This window comes from Xiphophorus hellerii, chromosome 9 (genome assembly GCF_003331165.1).
Source record: "Xiphophorus hellerii strain 12219 chromosome 9, Xiphophorus_hellerii-4.1, whole genome shotgun sequence".
Taxonomy (NCBI): Eukaryota; Metazoa; Chordata; class Actinopteri; order Cyprinodontiformes; family Poeciliidae; genus Xiphophorus; species Xiphophorus hellerii.
The window spans coordinates 19,509,069-19,536,959 of NC_045680.1; the positions used below are offsets into that span (position 1 = coordinate 19,509,069).

Here is a 27,891-nt window from a genome sequence, read left to right on the forward strand (position 1 = left end):
CCTCAAGGAAGCTGTGTGTTCTGTGCCTGTGGGTTCTTAAAATCTCATTTCCAAATGTGTCATATATGAGCGACTATAATGACAATCTATTTTCATTATCTATCAGTGTAGTTTTGTCCATTCCACATTACAGTGGCTCTCACTGAAACGTCTTCATGGCATCCCTTCAGAAAAAAAAAAAAAAAGATTTTCTTACTGAAGGACTCTGCTACCATCTATTGTCCACAACAAGCAAATGCATTTCAGGTCGTCTAACTCAAAACATTTTAAAAAGAAACTTTATACACAATATCTATATCTCTTGCTATAACCCCTTATAGTCCATACATACATAGTCTTGTACATCTGTAAATAAATATTTATATCTCGTAGAGCACTTCTGGATAGATGCAAACTACATCTCGTTGCTTGTACTTGTGACAGTGCAATGACAATACAGTTGAGTTGAATTCTATTCTATTCTATAATTGGCCTTTTGTGTAATTACCTCTGAGGGAGACTGCTCTGCAAAAACACAAAATCTTACCAAGTAATTTTGGTCTTGTTTCTAGTGCAAATACTATACTTACAACAATTAAAATTTTTCCTATGAGTGAAATAATCTGCCAATGGAACTAGTCATTTTTCAATAGTAAGGAAGTAAATTTGCTTTAAACAAGCTCCTATTTCTTGCTGAAAAGTTACTTGTAAGTTAGTTCTCTTATTTTAAGTGTGCTAAGATATTTGCACTAGAAACCAGACAAAAAATACTAGGCAACATCTGATGTTTATGCAAGGTGGAGTAAATTGAGTCTTGATGAATTGTGTATAAAAAAAAATTGAATGTGCTGGGGAAAAGTGGCTCTTACTAAAAAAAGGACAAGGTGGGTGGGTGGAGTCTAGTTGGTACACAGAGGGTGTGTGCATGTTTTTGGGTATATGGCTCAACTTACCCCTTATATATTAACCAGCTTATACCTTGGGTCAAGTTAAAACACTTTCCTTCAGCCTTTGTCAACACTTTGGATCTTTTCCTCCAGCAAAGCAAGAGTTCAAATTTCATGCAACCCTGCCAGTAAACAAACAAGTCAAGAAACAGGGGTTAAAATTAGTTTTATTATTTGACAGAGCAGGAAAAAAAAAAAATCCAAAACAGCCAACAAAAAAAAACAAAAACCTTATACATTGTTGTCCATTTGCGCTTCACTGCAGTCAGCAGCTGACCCCAAACACACAGACAAACAACGGAATGGTGATAATGTTGCCAAACAGCAGCAGCAGCAGCAGGCAGTCGTCAGGACAGCACAGGGTTGCACCAGGAGGGCAACGAAAGAGGCATGGGCTCATTCCAGGTTGCTAGTTTTTGCTCCCACAATGTATGGGTTGCTATTTTTTGTTTTGTTTTGCTCATCAGGAATGTACACACAACCTGGAATATTTCCCCTTCTATGCCAATGTAGAAAATATGAACTTCACAAGCAATCGACCTTAATTTCTGAATGTTTGCATTACCACCAGGCATCTGCACATGTCAACATACATTTAGTTGTTTTTTTTAATGAAAGCCCCAAAATCAAGGGATACTTTTCAACTTGAGGCGCTGACATATAAAGTAATTGTCCAACCGTTGGATTACATAAAACAAAAAAAAACAAAAAAAACATGTTATCTGACGTGAGGACATTAGGCTTCAAGACGTGGAGCTTATAAGGACATAATCTTTGAGTGCAACAAAGAGTTAGAAAATGTGAGACTGAACACAACAATTGGGTCAGGCAGTAACTTTTAATTCAATTTGACTAAATTGAATCTAATTGACTCTTTTGGGAGATGCAGCAATCAACTGAACAGATCAGAACAGAGCTTTTCTTTTTTTCTTTTTTAATTACTGAGAAATTGTTGGGGGCTTTTTCCTTCCCCTCAGTCATTAAATGCATGAAAATTGTGATTGCTCCCATTTTCATTAAATCAACAGCATGTGGAGTTTTCTAAAAGTCATAGGTTAAGGACATGCTTTGATGCATAGACGGCTACTCTTAGAACATCTGAGTTTATTTCGACTCAAAACACACATTTCTCTCATGCATTATAGTCCTTTTGAATTAGAAAAACAAACATAAAATCTGAATCAGCAGGAGAGACTGGAAAAAAACATAAAAAATGTGTGTCAACCCGTTACAGCCCGATCGTGCATTTCTGCCTCTCTCTCCCTTTTTTTATTACTGTAAATTTTCCAATAAGACAAAGAGAACACCATCTCATAAGTGGTACATAAGCTGGGCCGCCCTGCTGGCTGATAAAAGGAAAGCAGCCCATTTTCTCTTGTGACCGTAACATCCTTTTATTGTTTTATACCATGACACTTTACGTCTGCCTGTGCTGCTGCAATCTGATTAAAACACACTGTAGCGCATGTAAAATGCAAGAATCGACTTTACAGAAATCATACACACCTTAAAGACTAAGAAGTTCGTCATCTGTTGCAGAAGGGTTTAGTTTTTGTTTTTGCATGACTACATTCTGAAAGCTGTCCAGCTTCGCTCAAACCGGTCGAAGGTTCTGTGAGAGCCGCTTGACACAGAGGGAGAAAAAAAACACATTTTAAACCAATATCCATTCAAAACGTAGGGCATATGCAAGTCTTTACTAACCCTATAAATAAATTCAGACAGTTTTGTCTGTAGAAGGAACAACAAAAAAAAAAGTTATGCACCACAACCTATGACTAAAAAGCAAAATTAAAATGTCAAAATCTTGACATTCCTTACACCCACTCAGTTTAGCATGAATTCATGTTCATATCCAGAGAGGGTTCAAATAAACTAGAAACCTTCTAGCAGAAGGGATTCCATTTGGGCTCCACTAGTTCTTTGGAAGGTTTATTTTACAATATTCAATAAGAATAGTCCTCCAAATATGCTCCGTTTTCTTTTTTTAAGCTTTTTTTTTTTAACATGAGTCAATGAAACCCTTAATCTTTATTCTTCCTCATCATCTTACCAAAAAGACAAAAAAAAGTATTTAAAACTAGGCCACAATAATGGAAACCAGCAGATGTAAAACCACCTCAACAGTAACATTAGCCTCTTTTTTTTTATATTCAGACCTCAACAAGAGGCCACTTCCAAAGTGTCAGGGAGCACGATATTCCAAACACAGCATAGGACTTACAGAAGAGAAGACAAAATCCTAACATTCAGCCATACAAAATAGTCCAACAGACAACTTCTCTAATTTACACGCCGAAGGTTGGTGAGAAGAGGCAGTCTGTGTGCAGATAGATCCTTTTTTCTTTTTCTTTCCTTGTCAGTCTGGGGTTTTTTTTATGTTTGTCTTATTCATTGTTGCAAAGCTAAAGCAGTTAATATTTTACGAATGGTCCTCGAAGCTCAACGATCCCCGTCATGAGGTCCGTAGGAGAGTTCGGTTAGGCCAGCGCGCGGGCCTGAGTGGCTCAGGCTGGAGGGGGTAGGGGGTGGCAGAGGGGCAGGATGCAGGACAAATCGTGTGTATAATGATGATCATTGCTAATCCCTGCGTGGTCCATAAGGAGGAACGCTCAGCGTTGTTTTTATTTATTTTTTTATTTTTTTTGCCACTTTCTTCAGTAAACAGTTGGAAGAGCCGAAGTGCCCCCCACCGAGTCCCCAAGTCTTGCAAAAGGTACCCCGAAGATGTTTATGACATGTTCCTTGCATCCCTGAAGCTGCTGGAGAACAACTCCATTAAGGAAGTGATTCAGAAAAGGAACAAGGTAGCATAAGTAGGCGTCGAGAAAAGGTTTAAATACACCTCTGATCAACGAGAAAAAGAGTTCTTATCCTGGCCGTCCGAGCCAGAGTCTATAGAAAACAATAGAATGATAATGAGCATGGCTGTTATTGATATTAGGAGGGCTAAACGCTGTGGCATCAGGAGGAGGGGAGAGATTGCATTATTTCCATGTGTTTGCTGCTTGGGAGATGGAGCGGGAAGGAATCATGTCCAGCAGATATTCCCGCTGACGTTCCACTGCGGAGGAGGTCTTATGAGCAGACAAGCTGGGATTGACGTAGGCCATCGTCACCCCTGGAAGGACACACGAAAAAATGTAAACGCATAGTCATGTGTGATAAATGAGTACATTATTAAAATTTGTTCTTTTAATTAATTCGCTAAGAGAAACATTATATAGATTAGTTAAAACAGCCTTTCTTTTCTGTTACCAATAAAAACACACTGTAAAGACAGAAATGTGGACTGTGAAAAGGTTTTTTTCAAAAGGTTCATTTAATCTGGCAAAGAGGTCTCATTGGAATGCATATTCTTATTCATTGAATATGGCTATGAATCAAAGATTATAGAGTCTAAGAAAAAAAAAAGTTTATTCATTTAACTCTTTTAAAGTCTATGAACAAAAGGAGCATTATAACTCTGTGCCTTGCACATGCATGCAACCACAACTTTAATCTTTTTTTACTGGGATTTTATGTAAAGACCTAGTCAAAACCTACACTTCCTATAAAAAAATAATTGGTGAGACTTGAACATAATGTTTCCAGATGCAGTCTAACGTAGCTGAGCTGGAGTCGTTTTGAAACTAAGAATAGGAAAGAAAAAAAAACAAAAGGACTTCAGATGTGCAAATCTGGTATAGACACCTAAGGAGGCTTGCCAAACTCTTTTTGATATCCACATTTTGAAAACCATAAATCATTTCCCTTCCTTTTCACAGTCATTAACTATTGCATATTGCACAAAATCTCAATACATTGAAGTTTGTAGAAACATTGTAATAAAATTTAAAATGCACTGTGTATTTCACACTACACAGTGTACAAAGTAGTGTTCTTACAAAGTAAGAAAATGTGGCGTGCATTTTCTGCATAACTTTGTCACATTTGTGTACCTGCGTTCCCACTGCCCTGCTTCCTCCAGGCTCCCATGTTGCCCTGGTTACCGCTGCTGCTGGCGCTGACCTTTGCTCCCTGCTGCAGTGAGAGAGCGGCAGCGTGTTTCCCTGCTCTGCTGCCCAGCGCGGCCGCCGTCACTGCGTTCTGCAGCTGGGAGGAGGTAAAGGAGTGTGCCACGCCACGAGACTGGATGCTGTGCGCCAAATGACTCTGTACAGAGACACAACGCGGGTGAAATCCTGAGCAAGGTGGACATCAACAAACATAATGCAGGAGCAAATAAGAGACTGCTACATAAGTAAATGGAGTGCCGACCTGCTTAATGGAGTGGTGTGCAGACACTGATCGGTGCTGCAAGTCAGACCTGATCTGCTTGTACTGCGGGGATATCAGCACCTCGCTCTTGGACAGCGAGGGAGAGGAGGACGAGGTGGTTTTGGAGGAGGATGAAGAGGCCGTCTGCTGGAGGATACGCTGTTCGATCTCCTGCTCCTGCTGGAGCGCCTTCACAAAGGCTGCCTTCAGACGGTTTGTGTGCTCGGCCTTTAGGGCCTTCTTCTGATTGGACGACATGCATTGGTCGCAGAGGATGGTGCCGGCCTTCTCCTTCCTCCAGCGGGAGGTGAAGTCCGTCTTGCACTGGGCGCAGGTGTATGGGTCTTTGGAATTGGAGCTGGCCATGGGAGCAGCAGGACCCAGATTACCTAGATATGGAATAATATTCAGACAATATGGATTATTTAACAGCTTTACAATCTGTTGTTGCCATCGTAACCACAGAGACAATTACCCACCCCGGCCGTGCATCTCGAGTAGCTTTTGAACCACCTCCTCTAACCCCAACAAGTAGATGAACTCATTATTAGCCGCGGATGGCAGGAAGTTGAACTCGGGAGCAGGAGGTTTGGGTGGAGGAATCTCCAGCAGAGTCTTCTCCAACTGCTTCCTTAGAGCTAGCTTAGCGGCCGCTTGCCTGCTAGCCGGAGAATCATTGACACTGGAGCTGGGAGACGAGCCTTTAAGACCAGAAGAGCCCTAAAAACACAAAGACAAAATCTAAATTTCACACAAATGGAGAGGAGGTTTAGAAATCACCACAGGTGCGGTTTTAACCCGAGGGATGCTGACCATGACGTTGTTGGCCACGTTAGCCACTCGAATGAGTCCCTGCTGAATGATCCTCTGGCCCTGGATCTGGACGTTGGGGACAGAAGCCCTGGGCGCCAGTAACAGTGGGGGCGGACCTGAACCGCTGTGCTGCTGGTGCTGCCGCAGGCTAGCGATCTGCTGAGGGGTCACCGCAATAGGCTGGGGGGGTGCACAGATATAGTAATTATAGAGAACAGTCCTCAACAATATAAACAAGAAAAATAAACACATTAAAGACATTCACAGCATAAAGTTTAAAGAGGACAATCAGTCAGTGGACAACAACCTGGGCTCCTCTGACCAAGGGTGGCATCACAATCTGAGAGTTGTGTTTGGACGGGATGTGCTGTCCACCCCGCACTAAGGGTGGGGGGATCACCGTGCCTGAGCTGCGACCCGTCACCTGCAAACACAATAATGATGATATTTATAAATAATAGAGATGAAAACTCTCAGGTAAAAGGAAAAAATACACAAGTTTTAGAATGAGTACTCGAGGTGAGGCGATACCTGAAGGGGTCCTTTACTGGATGTCATGCTGCCTCGCACTAGAGGAGGAGGAGTTGCCACTGAGCCACTCGCCTGAACACAGACAAAGTGTGGTTTAAGAAGTTAACCAACCTTGGCAAAATAAACACCATAACTTGGTTTCTACAAGGTAGCAGCTTTATAATATAAAAAATGTAATGACTTAAAAAGTGGGTTCAAATTGACTAATTTAAATTGCTATAAGACTTATGTCTAATATTCACATCAAAAATATCCTGAGATCCTGAGTATTGGTTAGGAATCCCAATCTGGGCTTTTACTTAAATGATCCATATTTCTGAAGAGACTCAACTCCTGATATCTGTTATCATGGTGTTGTGAATGATCTTGTCTGCCACAGTCCACAAAGACATGCGACCGTAATTTGTGCAGCTAATTTGAATTAAAAATAAAGACAATATTTAATTAATCTAATCAAGACACGGCCATTTTGTGGCCCACTAGCTCATCAAACACAGAAATGTGAAATCCGCATGCAAATCAATTACACTGTTGTTGGGTTGGGGGTGAGGGAAGCATTTTATTTTGTAAATAAAATCTTAAATTTCCTGATTTTGAAAATAAGCACACCCTGCACAATAAGCTTATTTCCCGCACAGTGAATATAGGAAGCGTTTATAGGAAGTGCAGATGCTTCCTATAAACAGTCTGTGCGGGAAATACAGTCCCGGGAAATACCTGCCTGCCCGGCACGTTTATAGGAAGCGTCTGCACTGATAATAGAGATATGCCTCAACGCTGAAGAATAATGACAATAACCAAGAAAGATTCACACAGAAAGTAGAGTTTTCAAACAGGACATAGCCTTAAGTGAGTAAATGAGCTTGAACTATAACACTACGGCATTCTGCTTGCAGAAAAAGTTTAAAACTCTTCTTAGAAATTATAAATTAAATTGTAAAACAAACAGAAATGTATCTTTTATTATAAAATATATACAGTGTTAGGCCAATAGTAGGGAGACTGGGTTGATTACAGATCATTATGAGGCTCTTTGGGAAAATTGTTTATTTCCATTTTTAACAAACCTTTTATTTTTTACCCTTCATAACGTCCACAGAGAAAGAGGGGTTAAGTCCAGATGTAGTGCTTTGCTTGTATGACGTTACAAGTAAAGCACTACATCTGAGAATCAGATGAAAACTCTTTCTGTAAGTTTTGACTGCACGTGAAAAATAAATATATAACAAAGAGGAAACATGATAGCATGAACAACTTCAGGGAAGTGCTTTGCATAAAAAAAATTCAAAGGAAGTAAAACTGAATTTTACCAAAGACTACAATTGTGCTGACTCAGATATATCTAGAGAAACAAAATTATGTTTTTCAGAGACTTCTATTAGAACAAAATTATCCTTTGCTGCCAAACCAATAAAGCCGCGTCCAAAGTGTCGAAATGGCCAAACAAAAATGAGTTTCATCAACTGAACACAATCACAATACTAATGTGATTTGACTGTTGCTGCAAAGTCAAATCACAAAATGTCCTGTCTCAAATAATTTGGAGCTGTACTGGGGATTAAAAAAATCCTGATCAGGAAATCTCTATTTTTCATTCCATTAAGAGTCAATAAAGGATTAGAACAAGAACTACGTGTTCTGTGGAGAGCTAAAACCCTTATTCAGAATGGCACAACACAGTGGAAAGCCTCTTAATGTTGCAAACTTTGCTCCCTTTGCTGCTTACCTTCTGTACAGTGCTTTCCTTCTGGATCTGGCTTTGTCGTAGTTTCTTGAGGAGAACCAGTTTGGCTTCTTGGAGCCTCAGTTCCTCCTTGAGCTGTTTTATAATACGTTCCCTTTCCTCAGGTGAGCTCTTCTGCACATATGACAACAAAAAAAAAAAGAAATACATTCATACCATGTTATTTTCTGGGTGTAGTGAAAGCCAGCTTTTAAATCAGTTCAAGATAATAAATAACATACCAGACGATTGCCTAACTATCTTTTTAGTGGCTGCAAATGCCTTTATAGACAGTAAATACTGCAAAACTACCATTACATTTTAAAGTTCTGTTCTCCTACCATGAGTTTATCTGTGTCCGTCTTCGTGAAGCAGTGGCCGTTCATGACGGGACTGGACGGCTCGTTGTCTGATAACACAATCACATCATCTGGAGAAGGCGGCTGTTGTTCTTTCTTAATGTCACTGAAGGAAGAAACAATAAGAATGCATGCTTATTATTAAACAAATAATTATTACATGTTATTACACATTCATGAACCAAAGACCAATTGCAACTGAGTTTAAGTGAAATTAGTTTTCCTGAAAGTGTAGCAATGTTGCCTTGCGTTAAAATAGTGCTTTCCAATAACGCTTTGCATCATGCATAGGAATTCTAGTGTCTTTTTGTTTTATTTAAGAACATACTTGGATGGAGCGAGAGAATCAACTGAAGTTGTTTGGGAGTCTGACTTTGATGGTTAATTGGAAGATTTTTTGCACTTTCAACGCTTGTGTAAAGACCGTTTAAACTGGTTTCAGAGTTGTTTTGCAAGTTCACACCCAATCCATGGAGCATCATCACTTTATCAAACATAACTTAGTTGCAGTTATGCAACAAAAGATGTACAATGCCTGTCGCAATACGCAATAAGTCATTTAATCGCATGATAAAGTTAAAAATGCTCAATTTCCATTCTGATGATTAATATTTTGTGAAGGGCAGTTTTGTTTGTAGAGGTTTTATAATCCATTTTATTTATGGTTTCTGTTGTGTGTGGTTTTGATTTCCATTTTATTTCTTGTTTTTGGTTGTTGTGTTTTATTTTGGATATTTAAAATATCTTCCAGTTCCAGCAAAATTTGTTATTGTAACAGACCTATGAACAAGTGACATTTGATTAATTTTCTCTCGTTTGAACAAAGTTGTCCATTATGAACTTGTAGCTTTGTCTTGAATCCAGTAGATGGCGTTATTGAATTGTTATTCTGCCAGCCTTGCTGCGGTGCAAATGTGTGCAGGAACACACAAGAAGACATGTACCAAGAGATCAATAATGGGGTAATGGCGGCAGAGGAAGAATACAACCACCGATTATATCCAGCGTAAGGTAGCATCAACAGACCAGCTGTGCTCTCCCTTCCGGGAGCAGAGGGACTCAAAGCAGCAATCTAATGAACTAAAGTGTAGAACTGGAACTGAAGTGAAAGCTGGAGACCTTTGTTAAGTGCATAATGGCTTTTCCTGGCGACTAAGCAAAACAAAGGTGACTTACGGCATGTTATGTTCGCAATCGAAGGGAGGGGGAGACAAGTGGCAGTAGCGGAGAGGTGGGTGAAAAAGAGAGAAGGGAGGGGAGGGGAGGGGGGGTCACAGTAATGTTACAGAACAAGAACAACGACTGACCACTGTAGGTAGGCCGAGTTATGCAAAATAGCTTTGGGTATGCTAGCGTCTGTGACATCGGACTCCGACATCTGCATCATGCTGTGCAATTATTCTCCACTGTGTGGAAGTTCAGTCCCTGCCAAGCAAGAGGTTCCAGGGCTTGAGGCAAGACCCGTTTTGTCGCCCACACAGGGCCTCACCCCGCTCCTGCTCTACCTCTATGGCAAGGCCTGTGGCCTAGCCGCGCCGGCAAAGCCTGAGCCTCGGCTCTCCCCTCCCTCCCAGCTGCCGACGCCAGAGTCACAAGCGGAGCGGAGCAGAGGTCGGCCCGAGACGCTGGAGAGGGTGACAGCGAGCGGGGGGGGGGGAGGGTAATACATGGCCAGGAGCCAACCTATTGTGTACACTCACTCTCACTCAGTCACCACTTCACGCACCCCTCCCCCAACCTTACTTGTTCATCTTTTATACTCCAACTCACTGAGTCAGTTCTTCTGGGGTTTTTTTTTTCCCCTCTTCCTTTTGCTCACCCCGGAGTCGTGTCTCTGCTGCCCTCTCAACGGCTCCCCTCAGGAGACATCAATCTAAGGCCAGTAAGGTCTGTCCAGAGTGTGTAATAGAGTATTTTCCTTATGTGTTTAACTTAAATGTGAAAAGAAAAACTGATCTGCATAAAGTTCTGCTTTTCAAAGACATATTACACCTTTGAACAAAAACAAAGCCCGAGATGAGCAGCTTCGTTTACATTCTGTCCATAAAATAAAAACAGCAGTCAGAGGAACACAGTAAGCACCATTACTGAGGATTTGAGTGCTTCCTAATGTACCACAAAACCTTCAAGGCGAACCCTGCGCGTTGACCGATATGGCCTCATTACCAACATGACACGGCCTAGCTGATGAAGGTTGCTACCATCTATTGAGAACAGCTTACACAAGCGTCACAACACCACATGGCAGCTTGGTTATGTAAGGTCCAGTGTCTCTGCATGCCTCGGCTTCCCCAGATTGTAGATGTACGCTGACCCCCCTTCCATGGTAGGATTTTGCTGATTCAGTCGTTTTGAGGTGTAGATGGATCTTCAAATTCAGAGTGCAACGCAAACCAGCCCGGAGCCGATTTCAGCTCTTTAAGGGAATGAAACAGCTCGGTGCAGATTGGTTGAAATATCAACAAAACACTGTAAAGCAGACGTCTAGCATATAAATAGAAAGTCTCAATTCAGTTACTGTACGATTGTCTGACACAGTTTGAAGCTGGATTGAACTGTCATTCATACTTTTAACAAAGCTGAGCTTCGATGACAAAGGCCTCCATAAACAATCCAAATAATCACTTTGCAGAAAGGAAGCCCGTAAACATTAAAAGAGGCTAAAAGCTGGGGCCAAAGGTGACACTCGTCTGTAATTATGCGGTAACGCAGCACAGCCAAACACACTCACTATTCAATCACCCCTCTGTTCCACTTACACTGTTATCATATCACTGTGCGTGTGTGTGTGTACGTGTATGTATTTATCTCTCTACCAAATACACATCACATGACATCAGGCATTTCTCTGTGTGGTCATGTGACACACCCACCACTCCTCCTGGCCCCTCCTTCCTCCAACTGCTCCTTCCAACGTGGAAACCATGGCAACGGCCAGTTGGAACCAGTTTGTGACACATAGCCTTCATTTTGTGAGACGTGCGAGGCAGAGTTCAGGTGCTGCTGTGGGAGAAAATGGAGCCTGGGCCTTTAGGAGCCTCAAAAGTTTTCAGAATGGGGGCAGGCTGCTGGCAACCACACACCGACTTCCTGTATGACTCCTGTCAGACCACTCGCTCTACTGCAATTTCAGTGAGAAACCTGAAACTCCAAAAGACGTAGCTCTATGCAGAACACCCCGCTGTGCGTGCCAGCATACAATCCATGGCCTATAGTAACATACATGGGGCCTTGCCCTTTATAACAGGGAAGCATAAAAATACATAGAATCACCTCAGATGTCGTAGAATTCAAAACGTTGTTTCAGCCTACAACTACCAATCTACAACTGTATCAGAAAGGTAGCCCTTGAAGCTCAGAGTTGGCGACAAACATGACGCAAGAAGGTTTCTAATGTTTCTTGCAAATGCTGGTAAACGACTGTGGAGATAATTGACCTACAATGTAATATCAAGGCCCAGAGATTAGGAATAGACTGCTACTGGTCAATGTTCAATGCATTAGATGGCACGCCTTTCCTCACCATGAAGTTGTTGTATGTATGAGAAAAGTTTTGTAGTCTCCCTTCAGCCAGCTGATTGGCAGTGTGCTGCAGTAAGTGGAGGAAGGACAGGACTATGTATACACCATACTATCAAGTTTATACAGTCCAGAAATTCCCAGTTATTCTGGCACTTTCTCTGACATCCTATTAAATGGTTTGAAAAAAATGAAAGCACCACCTATCAGTCTTTTTACCCATTTGATAATTCCAGCTAGCAAGCTTTGGGGAAAGTGTCTGTTAGCAGTCTAACACAGGATTTATCCGAGCAGATCCCCACTATCCATCCTTCCCTCCCTCCATCCATTATCTTCCACTTATCCAAAGTTGGGCTGCATAGGCAGCAGCCTAAGCAGGAAGGCCCGGCTCCTCCAGGGGAATCCCAAGATGTTCCCAAGGTGAGAAAAACAGACCCTCCACCGTGTCCATAACCCTGCTAATTATCCAATTATTCTCAGCTACCTCAGTTCTACTTTTATAAACACCTAAAAGCTATAATATTCTGACCTTGAAAAGTAATACTAAATTAATGTATTTTACCTTTTCCAAGTTTAAAAATTTCCATAAAAATAAAATAAAAAAATGTTATGGAACCCATTACCTGTAATTATCAATATGTTGGATTTTTTTTTTTTTGCAACAGCAGGCATAATTGTTGCTTTTCCTCCGAAAATTGACTCGTGTTGCTTATTTTTGTTTTGTAGTTTTGTGTCAAAACATTGGAACCTTTGCACTCAAAGTTGTACTGCAAAAATGTAATACCAGCTCATGTCCAACAGTAATACAATCACGTAAAATACAGTATGTTCTGTTTACATGACAGTGCAACACCCACAAAGAAACCAAAACCCAACAGATTATTTTCCTTGTCTCACCTTTTGGATGTGCTCATATCCACTGGTTCGTCTCCAGTCTGCACCTCCAACTTGATGGTAGCCTTCACCTCCCCAGACTTCAGGATGCTGGCTGCTACCTTAGCAGCCTGCTCACTCTTCAGCTTCATGCCCTCAGCTGCAGGTCCCACCAGGGCCAGCGGGGCCCCAGCTGCATCACCTCTCTCCAGCTTTACCCGCTTGCCGTCCATGTCCCCCGGGGAACTGCCAAGAGCTGCATGGTCCCTCTCCAGAGCTCGCTTTTGGCTGCGCGTTTGACGCACCGCCTCTTCTGACATGGCTGCTCTCACCCTGGAGATACAGAAGGAACAAACAGTTGCAGCACTCTGTTTATGTATTCAGAAAACACAGAAAAGCAAACAAAAGAGGTAGGCTAGGCAAAAAAAGAAAAAAAGGAAACGGTGAAGAAATTGACTTGAAATCAAGACTGAGGGCGAGCATTTCTCATTTGGCAAACATCATCAATATAACAAAATGCTTCAGCACAACAGAGGCAGTCTTATAAGCCAAGTGAGGTAAAATCTGGCTCAGTGTACATTTCATTGAAGTGAAAGAGTATCTGAAAGTGAGTCAATTAGATAAAGCCAGCAGTGCCAGGCCGGCTGTCTTAAACCGAGACAACAAAGAGTCCTAAAGGTGATTGAAGATGCTAAACCAAATCAGCTAATCTGCAGTTTGAAACAAAGCATCACATACAGGGCTTGATTGGGAGCACTTAGTACTTCAATGCCAGTTTGCAAAAGTCAAGCACTTTACAATACATTAATTTACATCTAGGACGATTGGGGATTAGGGGGGAGAAACGTACGCAGGATTTGATTTAATCAAGATTTTCTTCACTTAATAAAGAAGTGATTATTATAACAGAAGCCGTCTTGATTTACTAAATTCTATTGTGGGAAGAAATGCTCATTAAAAAACCCCAAGGATGCAATATTTGCAGTTTTACTTTATTTCTCTTAAAAAATAATCAAGTCTAATAAATTTATTAGATCTACAGAGTTTACTTAAAATTTCCAACAACTGGGGGCGTGCCGTGGTGGCGTAGGGCGTAGCGCGACCCGTATTTGGAGGCCTTGAGTCCTCGACGCGGCCATCGAGGGTTCGACTCCCGGACCCGACGACATTTGCCGCATGTCTTCCCCCCTCTCCTTCCCTGTTTCCTGTCGGCCCACTATCACATAAGGGACACTAGAGCCCACAAAAGACCCCCTGGAGGGGTAAAAAAAAATAAAAATAAAAAGAAATTTCCAACTACCGTCCTAAACAGGTGCAACACCAGAAAAGGTTTACATACATAGAACATTCTCATATTCTTTAGTCTGGTCGTGACAGTCTGGGTCAGATGGTTGAGATTAGTGTTTTGCCTTAAAAGCATAAAAGCTTTAGAAGATTCTTGGTGAAGTTTTCTATTCAAAGAAAAACTAACTATTAAGTATTTTGGTAAAAGCATCATGCTTAGCGTATCTTTTGTTGCCAGTGAGATACACTGAATCCAAATTATTCAACTCCCTATAAAATCAGTAGTTGAAACCATAAAGGTGTTCCAACAAAATGTTCTCAAACACACACAACAATGAGCTTCTGGAATGACCCAGACCAAAACTCTATCTAAAAACTGAAAAGTGGCAGAAAACAAACCAACTTAAATTAAAAGCCGACCCAATTCTTACAGAGTACAGCAACAGCAAAAGTAAGAGAACCACTAAGATTTCAGAATACAAAGCAGAAAGTGAATATTATTAGTGACACTTTCACATAAAGCGAACAAATAGTCACGCATTAGAGATGAAGCAGGAACTCACATCCTCACTTTATTAATTCATGATGTTTCACATAAAATGTGTGTCATTTGGAAACATTCTGCGTACTGATAAGTGAACACATTATGAGCAATTTATGAGAGGGAAATCACTTCCTTGAAAAACCAGTTCTAACTGGTCCAAGATGGAGGGAGCACAAAGGCCGGACCAACCCAGAGACAAAGTCGCAAGAATTACAAGGAGAATACGGGACAAAACTAATTCCAAATCACAGCTGCAACTTGAAACCGAGCCCTCGTACCAAATTATTTCATCTATATTTAGGAATATTTATCTATAGAGTCTAATGTGAAGCAGAGAGTTGGAAAAGAAAATTTGAAAATAAGTCAACAATTATTGTGTTGATAATAAAAACAGCAAGCTAATGTCTGGGATGTTTGTGTTGGGCTGCAAAGCATGGCAGTCTACTGAAAAGATAAACCTAGTCTACAGGTTATAGGGCCTTTTGAGTTAAGTCTCTTTAATATTAATTAAATATTAAAGAGACAGCAATTCATACTGCTGTTTAATGGCCAAAAACATTCAAAACAAAACCAACTTAACTCAGCCAACATTCAGGCCTGCTGACATGAAAGTTTGCAGTACTTAGAAAGGACCCAACTCTGTTACACAGCTAGGACAGATGTGCCCTGCTGTACCATGCCTGAATACAAAGAGCATCTATCTACCGGAGATGACAGCTTGTGTGTGGGAGTGTGTTGCACACGACACTGCAGAAATCAAACTTAAACCAAGATACAATTAAGTAATGGCTTCACAGTCAGTTTGCACAACATTGTGGTGAACTATGGCAGATTTAAGAAGCAGAGAATCTACTCTCAAAGTTAGACATTCAAATCGCCACGTGACCAGAAAAACTGTAGCCACTAGTTTCAAGTTGAGACACGTGGCTACCTTTGTCCCGGAAGGAACGGACAGACTGCGAAGCCCTAAAGTATTAGATGTCCCGATAGGGAGCATTTGCGTATGCTACAAAGTGAGATGATTATGCTTGAAAACCAATGAGGCCTTTGTGTGCCATTGCTGGTTTACTTATTCAAATAAATTGTCTAGAGATGAAACACCAGCGGGTCATTCAGACATTAGGTGTACAATACCTAAACCCTATTACTAGAACCGAGTGATTTTATACACCAGATGGAAACTCAAAGCATTTTCTCATCACTGCAAAAAGCACCACCAGGTCCTGGATCCATAAATCCTCTTCTGTGTGGATACCTTTACCAAGTGAAAAAGACTCAGAACTAGCCACTTTCACAATCACTGAAATGTTTAATGGCTGTGGTTTATTTGGGGAGTCAGAGAGAGACAGAGCCGATACCAGGAGGACTGAATGGAGGAGGAAAAGTTGCTACATTATATTCTTCTAAACTTTGAATCTCTGTCTGCAGTTGGAAATGTTGGTGCCTTCCAGGAAAACCCCAAGAGTTGAAAGGGAAGAAGTTACATACTTCAGACAATTAATAATGTCAATCAAACTAATTATGCTAATTGCTAAGATGATAAATACAATTTAAACTACATAATTATTTCTCTTTTATAAAATTAGCGAAACACGTCTTTACAGTACTACTCACATCCAACATAAATAATTCTTGCACACAAAAAAGAAAAAGGTAAATATTTTGAATGTTTTTCTGACATCTCCCAGTGTTATTGTTCTTAAATAGAAACCAGAATTGACTAAATATCTGCATGTCAAAGCTTAACCACAAAATATATGGAGATGCATCAATCGGGATTTTAACAGCATTAGTCAGGCTCGCTCTGTTCTGGTTGAAAAAATAAAAAAGTCAAACTCAAACATCAAACTGGCAAAGAACTACAACTACAAACTTCTAAAGCAACCAAGCAGCAATAGTCTTGGCATCCTCAAACTCTTCTATGCGCCATAAAACAAACAGCAACTGACCCTATAATCACACTAAGAGGTTTGATTTGTTGGCTGTCAAGTCTATAAAAGAGTTGAGGGGAAGCTGAAACCTGCAACCAGGAGAGGCTGATTTTTCAGGCATATGGTCTTCCGTTTATGTCTGAAACACTTGCAACCGAAGGGAATTGGTGTGTGAATGTCTGCTTACATTAGAGATTGAGCATATTACCAATGAAGGGATGTCAGTATTTTCATGAGATGCTAGCCAGTTTGCCCCTTATTCCCCTATCACCCTCTGTGTAAACAGTTAAGTTTCCTAATTTTTTCTTTTTGAATGAAACTTGATCGTTTTTCACAAGATTGACCCCACCAAAAGTCCTAAACTTAGGAAGAACACCAAGAAACTAGTGGTGGAAAACAACAAGGCAATAAAAGTTGCAAAATGCTTGAGGGTCATAATGTTTGTAGGAATAAGTAGATTTATTCAGCTGCCTAAAACTTAAAGAACATATATTAGATGGGGGAAAAAAACTAATAAGAAACAAGCTATATATTGAGACCTATGTATTTGTGAATCCACAGTAAATGTTCCAGCAGCATGTTGAAAGAGAAAATCTACTAATCAGTGGTCAAAGGACGTTGTAATCACAGGTTAAGGGTCACATTTAACTGTCTGCAAACAATTACATTTTAAGGGAATTCTACAGCATAAACAGCTTTGTAAGCTCAGTTCATTATGTATTAAACCACTGTCTCCACTTATAATTCAGACGTTTTCTTTCTTAGATGAAAACAAAGAAAAACAAATCTTACCTGAAGCAATTTTTCAGGCATCCCATCTTACATAAAATAGTTAGGAGTGTTTAAATTTAGTAAAAGACAGCAATCTTTTTCCATACCTTATTCTCTGTGTAAATATGGGACATTTCTATGAGCAATATATAGTACATCTAAAGCAAGGCATATGCGTGTTGATTGTCAGAAAATATCTATAAAGTGCAAGCAATGCTAAATGTTTAAAACACAAGTGGATCTGTGGGAAACAAGGCCGGAAGAGGACATGTGTTTATCATGCTACCATGGACGGCAAGGAGGATACATGGGCCTTATTTTCAAAATTCTGTTTTATTTTATGTCAAATTCCACTTTTTCTGTTTCAGTTTTTCTGAATTACATTTTAACCATATTAATTAACCCAAAAAGAACATAATTATGGAGTGAATGGAAAAAACCCCCACATCCTTAGCTAGGGTTCAGTATTTCATATCAAATGAAAAATGAAAAACTGCTGTGGTCCAACAGAACATTAGTTTTATAAGGTGTTCAGTGTTTCCCCCTCATTTTTTTAAGAACTCAAAAATTATGTGCAAAAACTAATATCTTTTTTGTAACATGAAAGAAAATTTCCCTTTTAAAAATGCTCTAGAGTTTCAACTCAATATCAATATACTTATTACATGCAAAAAAAACTTGTAAGTAGTAAAAGTTTGTGCACATTTCCATAATAATCAAGACCTTTGTTCATATTTTTCCTGAATCGCCACCAGCCGTGTTTTGCTATGGATTCTAGTTTGTTTATTAAGTTCAGCGATTCAATCCCCATTTTCCGCATCGCAGAAATCATGGGGCCCTAGATACAGCCGCAGTATAAAAAAATGCCCCAAAAAGAGGATGGGACAAAGCAAAAAAAAAAAAACTATGTAAATCTGTCAATTAAAGCTGAGCAGAAATTCATATATAGCTTAAACAACACAGGACATTTATTGTTCTCTGAAAGGACCCCATAGCCCAAATGAAATCTCCAACATCCTTGAGTACAGTATAGCAGGATAAAAAAAAATGCTTGCCTAAAAGTAAATGGAAATCTGTGACCTGAGCTGACACTCCATGTTTTACCCTCAGTCGCTCTCCTTTTGTGTCCAGAAGCTTCGCAGAGAATGGATCAATGGCAACGGCTCAACCCCTCAGGTAGACCGCTCGCCGCTCATCTCCAGCGCCTTAACGACCCCCCCACTGGGACTGGTCGCAGCCCGTGAACACATTAACAGCCATTTTAAAGACACACAGGCTCCTCGGCTGCGTCCTTAGGGTTCAATACAAGGAGAAACAACAATTATGCCGTCCGATAGAGATGCCACAAGTATGAATTATTATAGCCCAATAAAAGACAACAGAACACTAACTCATTTTTGGGTAGTTAAGCAGCACTGGCCTTTATTATATGGATTTAATCCCTCATACTGACCAGCTATCCAACAGGACGATGCGTCTGTGTGATGATTTTAAATTTAAGGCGACAGCTAACAAGTCATCACAACTAATGATTTTTTTTTTTCTGTACTGCCAGCTCAACATTTTAAATGTCCAATGCTCTTTATGAGGTGATCAGAAAACAGGATATTTTTTTACAGATATACTCTTAATAATAACAAAAATAAAGATCAGACTACTTGTGCTGGTTTGATCACCAGGGTAAGAATGGGGGCAGGGACCCAGCTGAGGAGGTGCCATGGTTGGGGGAGGGAGAAGAACGCAGAGCGCATGTGGTTAGCTGAGCCATAATCTAACTGTACCCAAGTGAAGAAAAAAAAAACAAAAAAAAAAAACTCTTCCTTGTCTTCTCTTTCTCACTGACAAGCTCACTCTCCATCTTACCCCTCCCTGTCTTTCTCTCTCTCTCTGTTCCTCTCTCTCTATCTCACACACACACCCACACACACACTCCTTGCTCGCTTGTTCTGTTCTAGGCTTGGACAGCCTAGAAGTCTCCAAGAGTGTGTGTGTGTGTGTGTGCGCGTGCAGGGGTGTGTGTGTGTGCCCCTACCGGTTGTGTCCCGAACGCCAAGGGTTAAGCCCCTGCCATTTTAACGCCACTGACAGATCAGACCATTAGGGTGTTACCTAACAAAATGGAAGCCTTTAACCCTGAATCTGCCAGACTGTCTCTTTGTGTGTGTTGGGGTGTGTGTGTCTGTGTGCGTAAATGAGAGCCGGAGCTACACAGAGTGTATCTGTGTGTGCGCATGTCTCCACCTGGATTCTACCCCCAGCAACATGACGACAACGAAACACCAACAAGACCAGGAAGTATGAAAAACCTCTGACTTCTGTACATGATCGTATAAAACTGCTGGTAGACATACGGCCGCATTTAACCACAAGAGCTTGCTTGTTTGCATCACACAGACACACTCACACCTCATCATGTAACCTCCTCGCATAAAGACCCAACGTCTAATCTGGATTACAGTAGACACACGTAGAACTGCAGTAACGTTGCGTGTCTGTTGACCACCAATTAATCCGTAATAAGGTGACAAAACTCACATAAAATACTACTCATCTCATCTCTCAGTATCATTCTACACTATTTTTGTAAAATCCCAAGATACATTTACAGACACAAGTATTTACAATCCAAAATATAAAAGAACAGCTAAACCTTGTCAAAAATCTAAGGAAGGGCTAATCTCAAATTTCAGCCTAATTGCTTCCAAATGGTCCCTCTGTAATCCTGTAAAACCAGAAGCACATACCCTCATAGAAACTGGAGGGCCAGGACACACGCAGACTGCTATCAGATTACATTTCTTAGAAATGGATCTAAGCAGGAAGTGACCAGAGCAAAAAAGGGGACCTCTGGGAGTCAAACAAAACCGTATAAAAAGACATCTCAAGATGGAAAACATGAACAAACAAAGAATTACACCCAATGTTAATGACAATTGGTGCATATTTCTGAGATTAGACGAGGCGTCATAAGTTTTAAGTGGCTCTCCATCAGAAGGGGTCAGTCAAGATTAGAAAAACAAAAGAAAATTTCCCGAAGAGTAAAGATGAAATGATGAGATTCAGGCCACTCCATTCAGAGAAGATTCATGAGAAAAACTGACCAGACACAAAAACTGAGCCTGTACTAAGTATGAACTCTTTCTACTAATAATTATTTTTACTTATAAGGAGAATATACTGCAATGATACTGACAGCTATGGATTTTCAAAACGGTAAACAGTTTTAATCAGTGGAAGCAGACCAAGAGAGGAAACAAAAATGGTGCTAGAGACAAAACAGAATTTAGCTTCTAAATACGTCCCTAAATATGTGTATGTAGGCTTTGCTTTGGTTGCTGCATCATGTTATTTTGGATTTTCTTGATTGCCTAATAAGCTCTCCTCCAGCATCAAACACCTGGCATCTAGAACGGGCTCCCACTCTATACTAGTGTTGTGTAATGTAAAAGAGCAACCAAGGGTTTCTTCCTTCATCTGCTACTTGCTTGCTTGCATTACACCATTTCATCACAACCTCTGCCATCCTCCACTTATCTGAGATCAAGTTGAAGGGGTGACGGGTCCAGGAGGGAAAGTCAGACATTCATCTCCCCAGTGACCCAGCTCCTTCTGGGGGATACCAAGGCCAAAAGGGATAGCTATTCTGACCAGCAAGTTCAAAGACTTCCTTAGTGTCATAACTGGGGTTGCACAATACATCACAAATACGTCAATGTCGCAATATCACTGTGTGCAATATTCATATTGCAAAGAACAGCTTGGTGTTCAAAAACTTGAGGCTCATACATTCCAAGTGTTGTGAACTTACATTTTTGATGCTAATGTATCAGTTAGCCTGCAGGGGACACGCTCACTGCAGACACAGAGACATTGTCCCAAAGCATAAAAGGTCACCGAGTGTAGGAAGCACACACAAGAAAGAGAGGAAAGAAGACAATAGGCATATATTGAAACTGATATGATTGCAATATTTAACATTATTATCTCAGTTGAGAGATTTTCTAATGTTGTGCATCCCTATAGTCACAACCCAGGTGGAAGTCCCCAACAAACCTCCAATCTAAAGTTTGCTGTATGAAGCTGTACCAATGTATTCACAAGCTACAGTTCAAAATCTCACACTTTTCTGTCAAATGATGTCTAGTTTTTACAATCCTAATAAGAAGATGGCAAAGAAAATGCTGAACCAGAGAAACAAGCGTTTTCATAGAACATAAAACAGCATATTTCCCCTTCTCTGTCTGCTACTACACACTTCTGGTCATCTAGCTGAAAGAAAATGTCCAATAGTTACTGTTTATCTAAAAGAAGAAACTTTCTGTTTGGAAAATCTGACAGTCATGGAAAAAACAGACATTGATGGTGTGGAAAGAATAAAAGTGCAACCCATGCTGCTATTAAGGCAACATTTTACAAAGTTAGTTATCCAACTACAAGCCACATATCTGCGAAGCAGCTGCCTGCAGGCTCTACCAGAGCATATAGCTGGATTAAACAGATAATATTAGTTTGTTATACTTGTGTTACTCAATAAAGACTAAACATAAAAAGGATAGAATTTCCTGCTTAATAAAAAAAAAAAACAGATTGAAAACCAGTATTAAAATCTAGCATTCTATGGATGTCGGAAATTCCTTTGGTCCACTTGTCTGGGCCGGAACAAAGGCAAACTTCTTTTCTTTGTTGGTTTGCTTTCACATTGTGCTTTTTTAATATAAATGACCTACAATTTGTAAACAAAGCAATGCGGTAAATGGTTACTGCTCCCATTGGACAGAAATGATGCAAGGATCAAGGGGGTCAAGAGGTTGAAATCAGCTGCAGGACTTAAAATGCAAACAAAATTTAGAAATAATTTCCAATAGACAGAATACTAGCCAATTCAGGAAATATCAGTTGTGGAAGTTATTGCTAAAAAAATCAAAAAAACCTGAATGCTCACAAAACTAAACCAAAGCATGACTTCTTTTTAGGGCTGTAAGATAGAAAATCTTGTAATGAGATTATTAGTGGTAAATATTGTGATGACAAAACCCGCTGATCTGCTGTTTAAGACTGTGTTTCTAATGGATAAATACTAAATTAGCATGTAAAAAAGCAAGTTCACAACATTTGGATATATACTAGCCTGCAATTAGGCCACTCCAAAATCTCCTTTTTGATATGAATTTTGTACACACTTATATTGTGATAATATATCCTCGAGATTCTGTAGCGCCCCTCTGTCATTAATATAAAAATGAACATATTGCTGAGAGAACATATTTCATGAAGCTGCTGACATGCAAAAATCAAAGCAACCGCTACACCAAAAATGATACACAACTCCAAAAATATTAAAAAAAGTTTATTATAAATTGCTTGCTTCCCTGCACAAGGATCTTTGAAATTATAGGGAAAAAAAACATTTCCTATGATGTTGACCAAGTGGCTTGAAAGTCACTTTGGTCAACTGACAAAGGACAAAGCGATGCATATTTAATGTGGGACAGGAGACAGTTTTTCACTACTAGCTTTCTGTTGGACTAACATTTAAAAAAAAACAAAAAAAAAACACCTTATGTGTCACTAAAAACAATAGTTCTCCTTTCCAGGAACACAAAAATTGTCATTTTTAATTAGTTGGATTTAGTGTTATTTAACATCTTTGACAATTAAAAAATTTGAGCTGCACACAGACCTAATGTAAAGGCGGTGAAGTAAATTATCACTGCTAGTATGAGAAATGCATTACCTAAGATAATAATTTACTAAATAAGTACATAAAGACACATGACCTGAAGCTGCCATCACTTTAAACAACAAAACAACATGAGGTGTCTGATGGCTAAAAGGGACAGGCTGGTCACATTGTTAACACACATGCTTGACAAAATCCAACAGGGTAAACAAGTAATAGTCAGGGCAGTTACGGTTTAAAGACCTTCCTGGCTTCTGCTTAAAGAACCGCCCCAGGCTTTTGGGTGGTTATTCCTGTCCAATATGTCTACTCCTGTCCTCTGGTATCTGGAGGAACTGTCAGAAAGGGAGTTTCTCAGATAGCATGAAAACACTGTAAATCAGCAAAGTTCTGCTTGGGTGATATAATAGAACTAGATGTCAGAGGTGGTAAAGTAAAGAATTGGTGCTGTAAAAAAGTGGCAGGAAAGTCTAGAAGTTTAATATAAGTAAGTTTACTGTGACGTGTGAAATATTTGTTATACTCGGAATCATAAAAGGTGAACACCCTTATTAGAAAACAGTGGAGATGACTCATTATTAGTAAAGAAATGAACAAAAAAATAGCCATGTTCATGCTTGGTATGACACCAAGACCAACACTATAGTAGTTTGTTTTTCACTTGTAGAAAGAGAACTTAGATTTTTTTTTTTAAATGAGTGACATTTTAACATAAACTGAAACTGCCTAAACTAAACTGTGACATGTAGTATAAAGAAGTATAATAAAATACCATGATGAGGGAGGAGGAGAAGGGAGGAGAGTAGTCACACATTTAAGAACATATGCTTTCATATCAGCTATAGTGACTAAGGAGTAAGATACACATGCCATAATTAAGATTACATAACAGTAGGATTAAAATATATATTACATTTCAGATAAGAACATTTCCAGTATTCATACCCCTTGAATATTTTCACACTTTTGCTACGTACAATCGCACACCGAGGTGTTTTCTTAATGTGACAGATGAAAACAAAATAGCACAAAATCGTGAAGTGGAAGGAAAATTATACAATGTTTCCACTATATTTTACAACTAAAAAGTGTAGCCAGCATCTCTATTCGATCCACCTGAGTCAATGATTCATAGATCCACCCATCATGGTAATTACAGCTGCCAGGTTCTTCTGGCAGATGTTTTTACCAGCTTTGCACATGGAAATGCAGAACTCTTTGTCCATTCCAATTTGCTACAATAAAAAAAACCCTCAAGCTTACTCAGACTGACTGGGAACATCAATTTACAAGTCTTGCCACAAAACCTTAGTCAGATTTAGGTCTGTACTTTGACAGGGCCGTAAAGTGCCCAGGTCTAAACCAGACTTGCCCACTTTATGGTTCCTGGTCACTATCCAGCCCTTTAGATATTTTGCTGCCTGGTTTTAAGATTTTTAAGTGGAAATTAGAAAGACAGGAATTGCCGAATCTAACAGCAAACATAAAGAGGCACTATGCAAATGCATGACAATTGCAATAGTTATTCATGTTAAATAAAGATAACGATTCAGTTGTCAAAATGGAGGGACACATCCTATCAATGAGTTAAAGTTTTTACTGCAAGGATGTCAAAGTGATAATAGTAGTTTATTATCAAATAAACTACTATTTTTTCGAAAGTCACTTCGAAAAAAGGTCCAGACAATAGTTTGGCCTTCTACCATAGTAACAGATACATCGTTGGGTCAAAATAATAATAGATTTTATTTATAATGCCCTTTATATCTTTAGATCTCAAAGGGCAATAATCACCCAATTCTTGTTCACTTGTAGCTCTGATTCCACGTTTGGAGTCGCTGTCTTTCATCAGCTGCCTTGTTTGGCTAAAGAAATGCATCCCACAGCATTATGCTGCCACCCCAATGCTTTTATTGCGATTTGTAATTAAATTTTGTTCTTCATACAGTGTTCTTTTAAGTACACTTAAAAGAAGTGTAAATTTGGTGTCATCTGATCAGATAACATTCTTCCACATGTTTGTCACAAAGTGTATCAGCATTCAGCTTTTTATATTGTATTTATACAAAGATTAAACACAGGTTGACTATTTCCCAACTGAGTGAAGGCAATTGGTTTATATTTAGGGGAATCAGCATAAAAGGGGAAATACAAATTCCTGCCACACTTTTCATTTTTTGCAAAGTATTAAAAAAAAAAAAATAAAAGCATCTGTTTACTTTCACTTCACAGTCACACCCTACATTTTGTTCCCCTGTCACATAAAATATATTGAATATTACGATTGCAACATTAAAGACGTCCAAGGGGTGCTAATATTTTTCCAGGCACCGTATAAGCCAGATAATTGCAACAAAGAGTGAATAACCATGGAAATAAATGCGGAAATAATATATATTAGTCAACAATAGAAAACATATCTGTAAGTTAAAGTTTTAATCAAGATGAATAACAGAGCATCAGAAGTCATGCCTGTCTAGTTACATCACTCTCAGGGGAGTTACACCCCTCCCACCCCCCATGTCTCTTTTTTTTATAAGAGGCACCCCTCCTCAGGCAACTCCAAGGCGCATCATAAAATGCAAAGCGACACATGTCCTCTTTCACCAGCCAAGGGTGCCAACTGTCTGCCTGATCTAAATAGAGGACACTTGCTCAGAAGAGAAAGTGATAAGCAGACTGCTGTTCATCTCACAAAAAACAAAAAGAACAAAAAACATAACTGAAAGTCAGAATTGCAAACACAATTCTGACATGACCTCTTGAAGAACAGGCAGGGACCTTTGGTCGGGAGCCAAGTAGATATAAGACGACTGCTTAAAGCAACCTAAAAAAAAACACAACTAAGAAAGTCACTATAATAGAATAACAATAATGGCGTAAATTAAGAGGCATGTCTCTACTGATAAAATACTTCCGAATTTTTTTTACCTCAACAGGCACTGAACGGTGTAGTAACTAAAAGACCATGTCGACTTGGCATTAGATCTCGAATTTGTATCATGGTACACAAACCTTGTTTTTCTAGTAAAACAAAAGTGGGAATTCAGATGTCTCACCAAAACACCTAACCAAACGTGGGAGATTGCTACTAAGCTGTCGTGGACAGACAGAGACACACCGGCCAAGGCACAATCGTCCACCATTACGCCTCCATAAAGTCTCTTCACGCTTGAGCTAATCTGACAAAGTTATGAGATCAATGGTTTCTGGAAGCGCAGGAGAATAAATCTACAACTAGGAGAAACCGCAGACTTATAAATGCCTGCTGACAACAATAGTAATGCTGTTTGAAAACTTAAGAGACGCTACTTAAGCCTCGGAAGAGCGGATGCCTGTGCTGAACTAACCCATCAACAACAACAAGCTATCGGATGCTAACGTTAACTTGGCTTCCCAACAACAACCTGTCCATCTGTCCGGCTACAAAACCAGAGGCTACATAAATCCAGCTACCAGCCCACAATGGTCCTCGGCGGTTAGTTGTGATACCAGGTGTAAACCAGGAGCTTGTGCCCCTTTAAGAAGTGATAATACATATCATACATTTTAGACTGGGTGTTTCTACACCTCCAAATAGCGATACACGATAGAGACAATGAAACCGACCCCGTTTCGGAGAGCAACGGGGTAGTACAAGACGAGCTAACATGCAAGCTAAGTTAGCCTGCTAACGCTAATTCTCTGGTCTGCACAAACAGTCCCTGGATGTGTTCACGAATAATTGAGCGTTAATTACACAGAGAAATGTCATTTTTGGCTAAATCATTGTTGGCTTCAAATTAGCAAATTCAGTAATTAACTTTCATTATGTACTAATACCGGTGCAGGATAAAACAAGTTTGATAGGAAAAGTTTGTTTTATTTTGCTCCACTTTTGAGGCTTTGCTCCTGGCAGTCCGTCCTCGGTAGGTGTGTGTGAATGTGTGTGAATGTGTGTGTGTGTGTGAATGTGTGTGTGTGTGGAGCCCAACGACACACAAACTGTTACCTTGCACGTTAGCGGAGATCAAGCTATGCTAGCTAGCTTAACTTGCGTTAGCCGAGCTAACACCGACAGAAAAAAACTTCCGTCACCGTCACGTTTTAATTGGAAATTGTGATCTCGGATAAGATTACAGGACAACGAAATAAAGTTTCACGAACTTACGGAGTATATAGGAGGAGCCGGGTCGAGTTCCCCCGCGGTTTTCACTTGTTTGGCGTCAGTATTTAGCTGGCTTTGGCGTAAAAAAATCCCGGGGATCCCCTCTCTTCTGTCCGCTGCCACTCCGGTTGCCAGATAATGTAATGAGCCACCACAGGCGGCGTCATGCTGCGTTCATACACACCTCGGAAATGATAAGTGCTGCGATGGAAGGAAAAAAGATGTGTTCTGGAACGACTTCACGGAAGTGACTGAGGAGTAGGAGAAATGCATTTTTGCGAATGCTTTGACTTTGGAGTTTGATACATTATACGCATGTCCACTTTTAATGTGCATCTTCTCTGCATAAATAAGATAGCTTCAGCTGTTAGTAATTAAGTGAGTCACATAATCTATTTATAGTTTTGACACAGGATAATTCGTCCCGGACAACAGGTAGCCTATTTAATGTTACGCCTCTTCATTGTATAAAAGAATATATATTTTTAAACTCGAATCATGTGCTGTCTTTACAAGAGCTCATTCAATAA

The 27,891-nt window shown here is 39.9% G+C and overlaps 1 protein-coding gene across 1 annotated transcript; it reads right to left on the reverse strand.

The window, feature by feature from the left end:
- Positions 1–1,075: 1,075 nt before the first annotated feature.
- gatad2ab (GATA zinc finger domain containing 2Ab) lies at positions 1,076–27,587 on the reverse strand. The gene is made up of 11 exons (XM_032572949.1): positions 27,365–27,587; positions 13,029–13,337; positions 8,595–8,718; positions 8,257–8,388; positions 6,531–6,602; positions 6,307–6,423; positions 6,000–6,179; positions 5,666–5,906; positions 5,187–5,575; positions 4,868–5,081; positions 1,076–4,047 (listed from the first exon to the last, which is right to left on the reverse strand). Exons 2-11 carry the CDS (start codon positions 13,322–13,324, stop codon positions 3,914–3,916), a joined length of 1,899 nt encoding a protein of 632 aa, XP_032428840.1. The 5' UTR covers positions 13,325–13,337; positions 27,365–27,587; the 3' UTR covers positions 1,076–3,913.
- Positions 27,588–27,891: the final 304 nt, after the last annotated feature.

Bases quoted from the DNA above. Each gene is read 5' to 3' on its own strand.
- gatad2ab (XM_032572949.1), bottom strand. From the start codon at position 13,324: ATGTCAGAAGAGGCGGTGCGTCAAACGCGCAGCCAAAAGCGAGCTCTG. The intron at 5,082-5,186 runs GTCGGCACTCCA...GTCTCTGTACAG, and splicing joins CACACCACTCCATTAAGCAG to AGTCATTTGGCGCACAGCAT. The intron at 4,048-4,867 runs GTACACAAATGT...GTGTCCTTCCAG, and splicing joins GCAGGGCAGTGGGAACGCAG to GGGTGACGATGGCCTACGTC.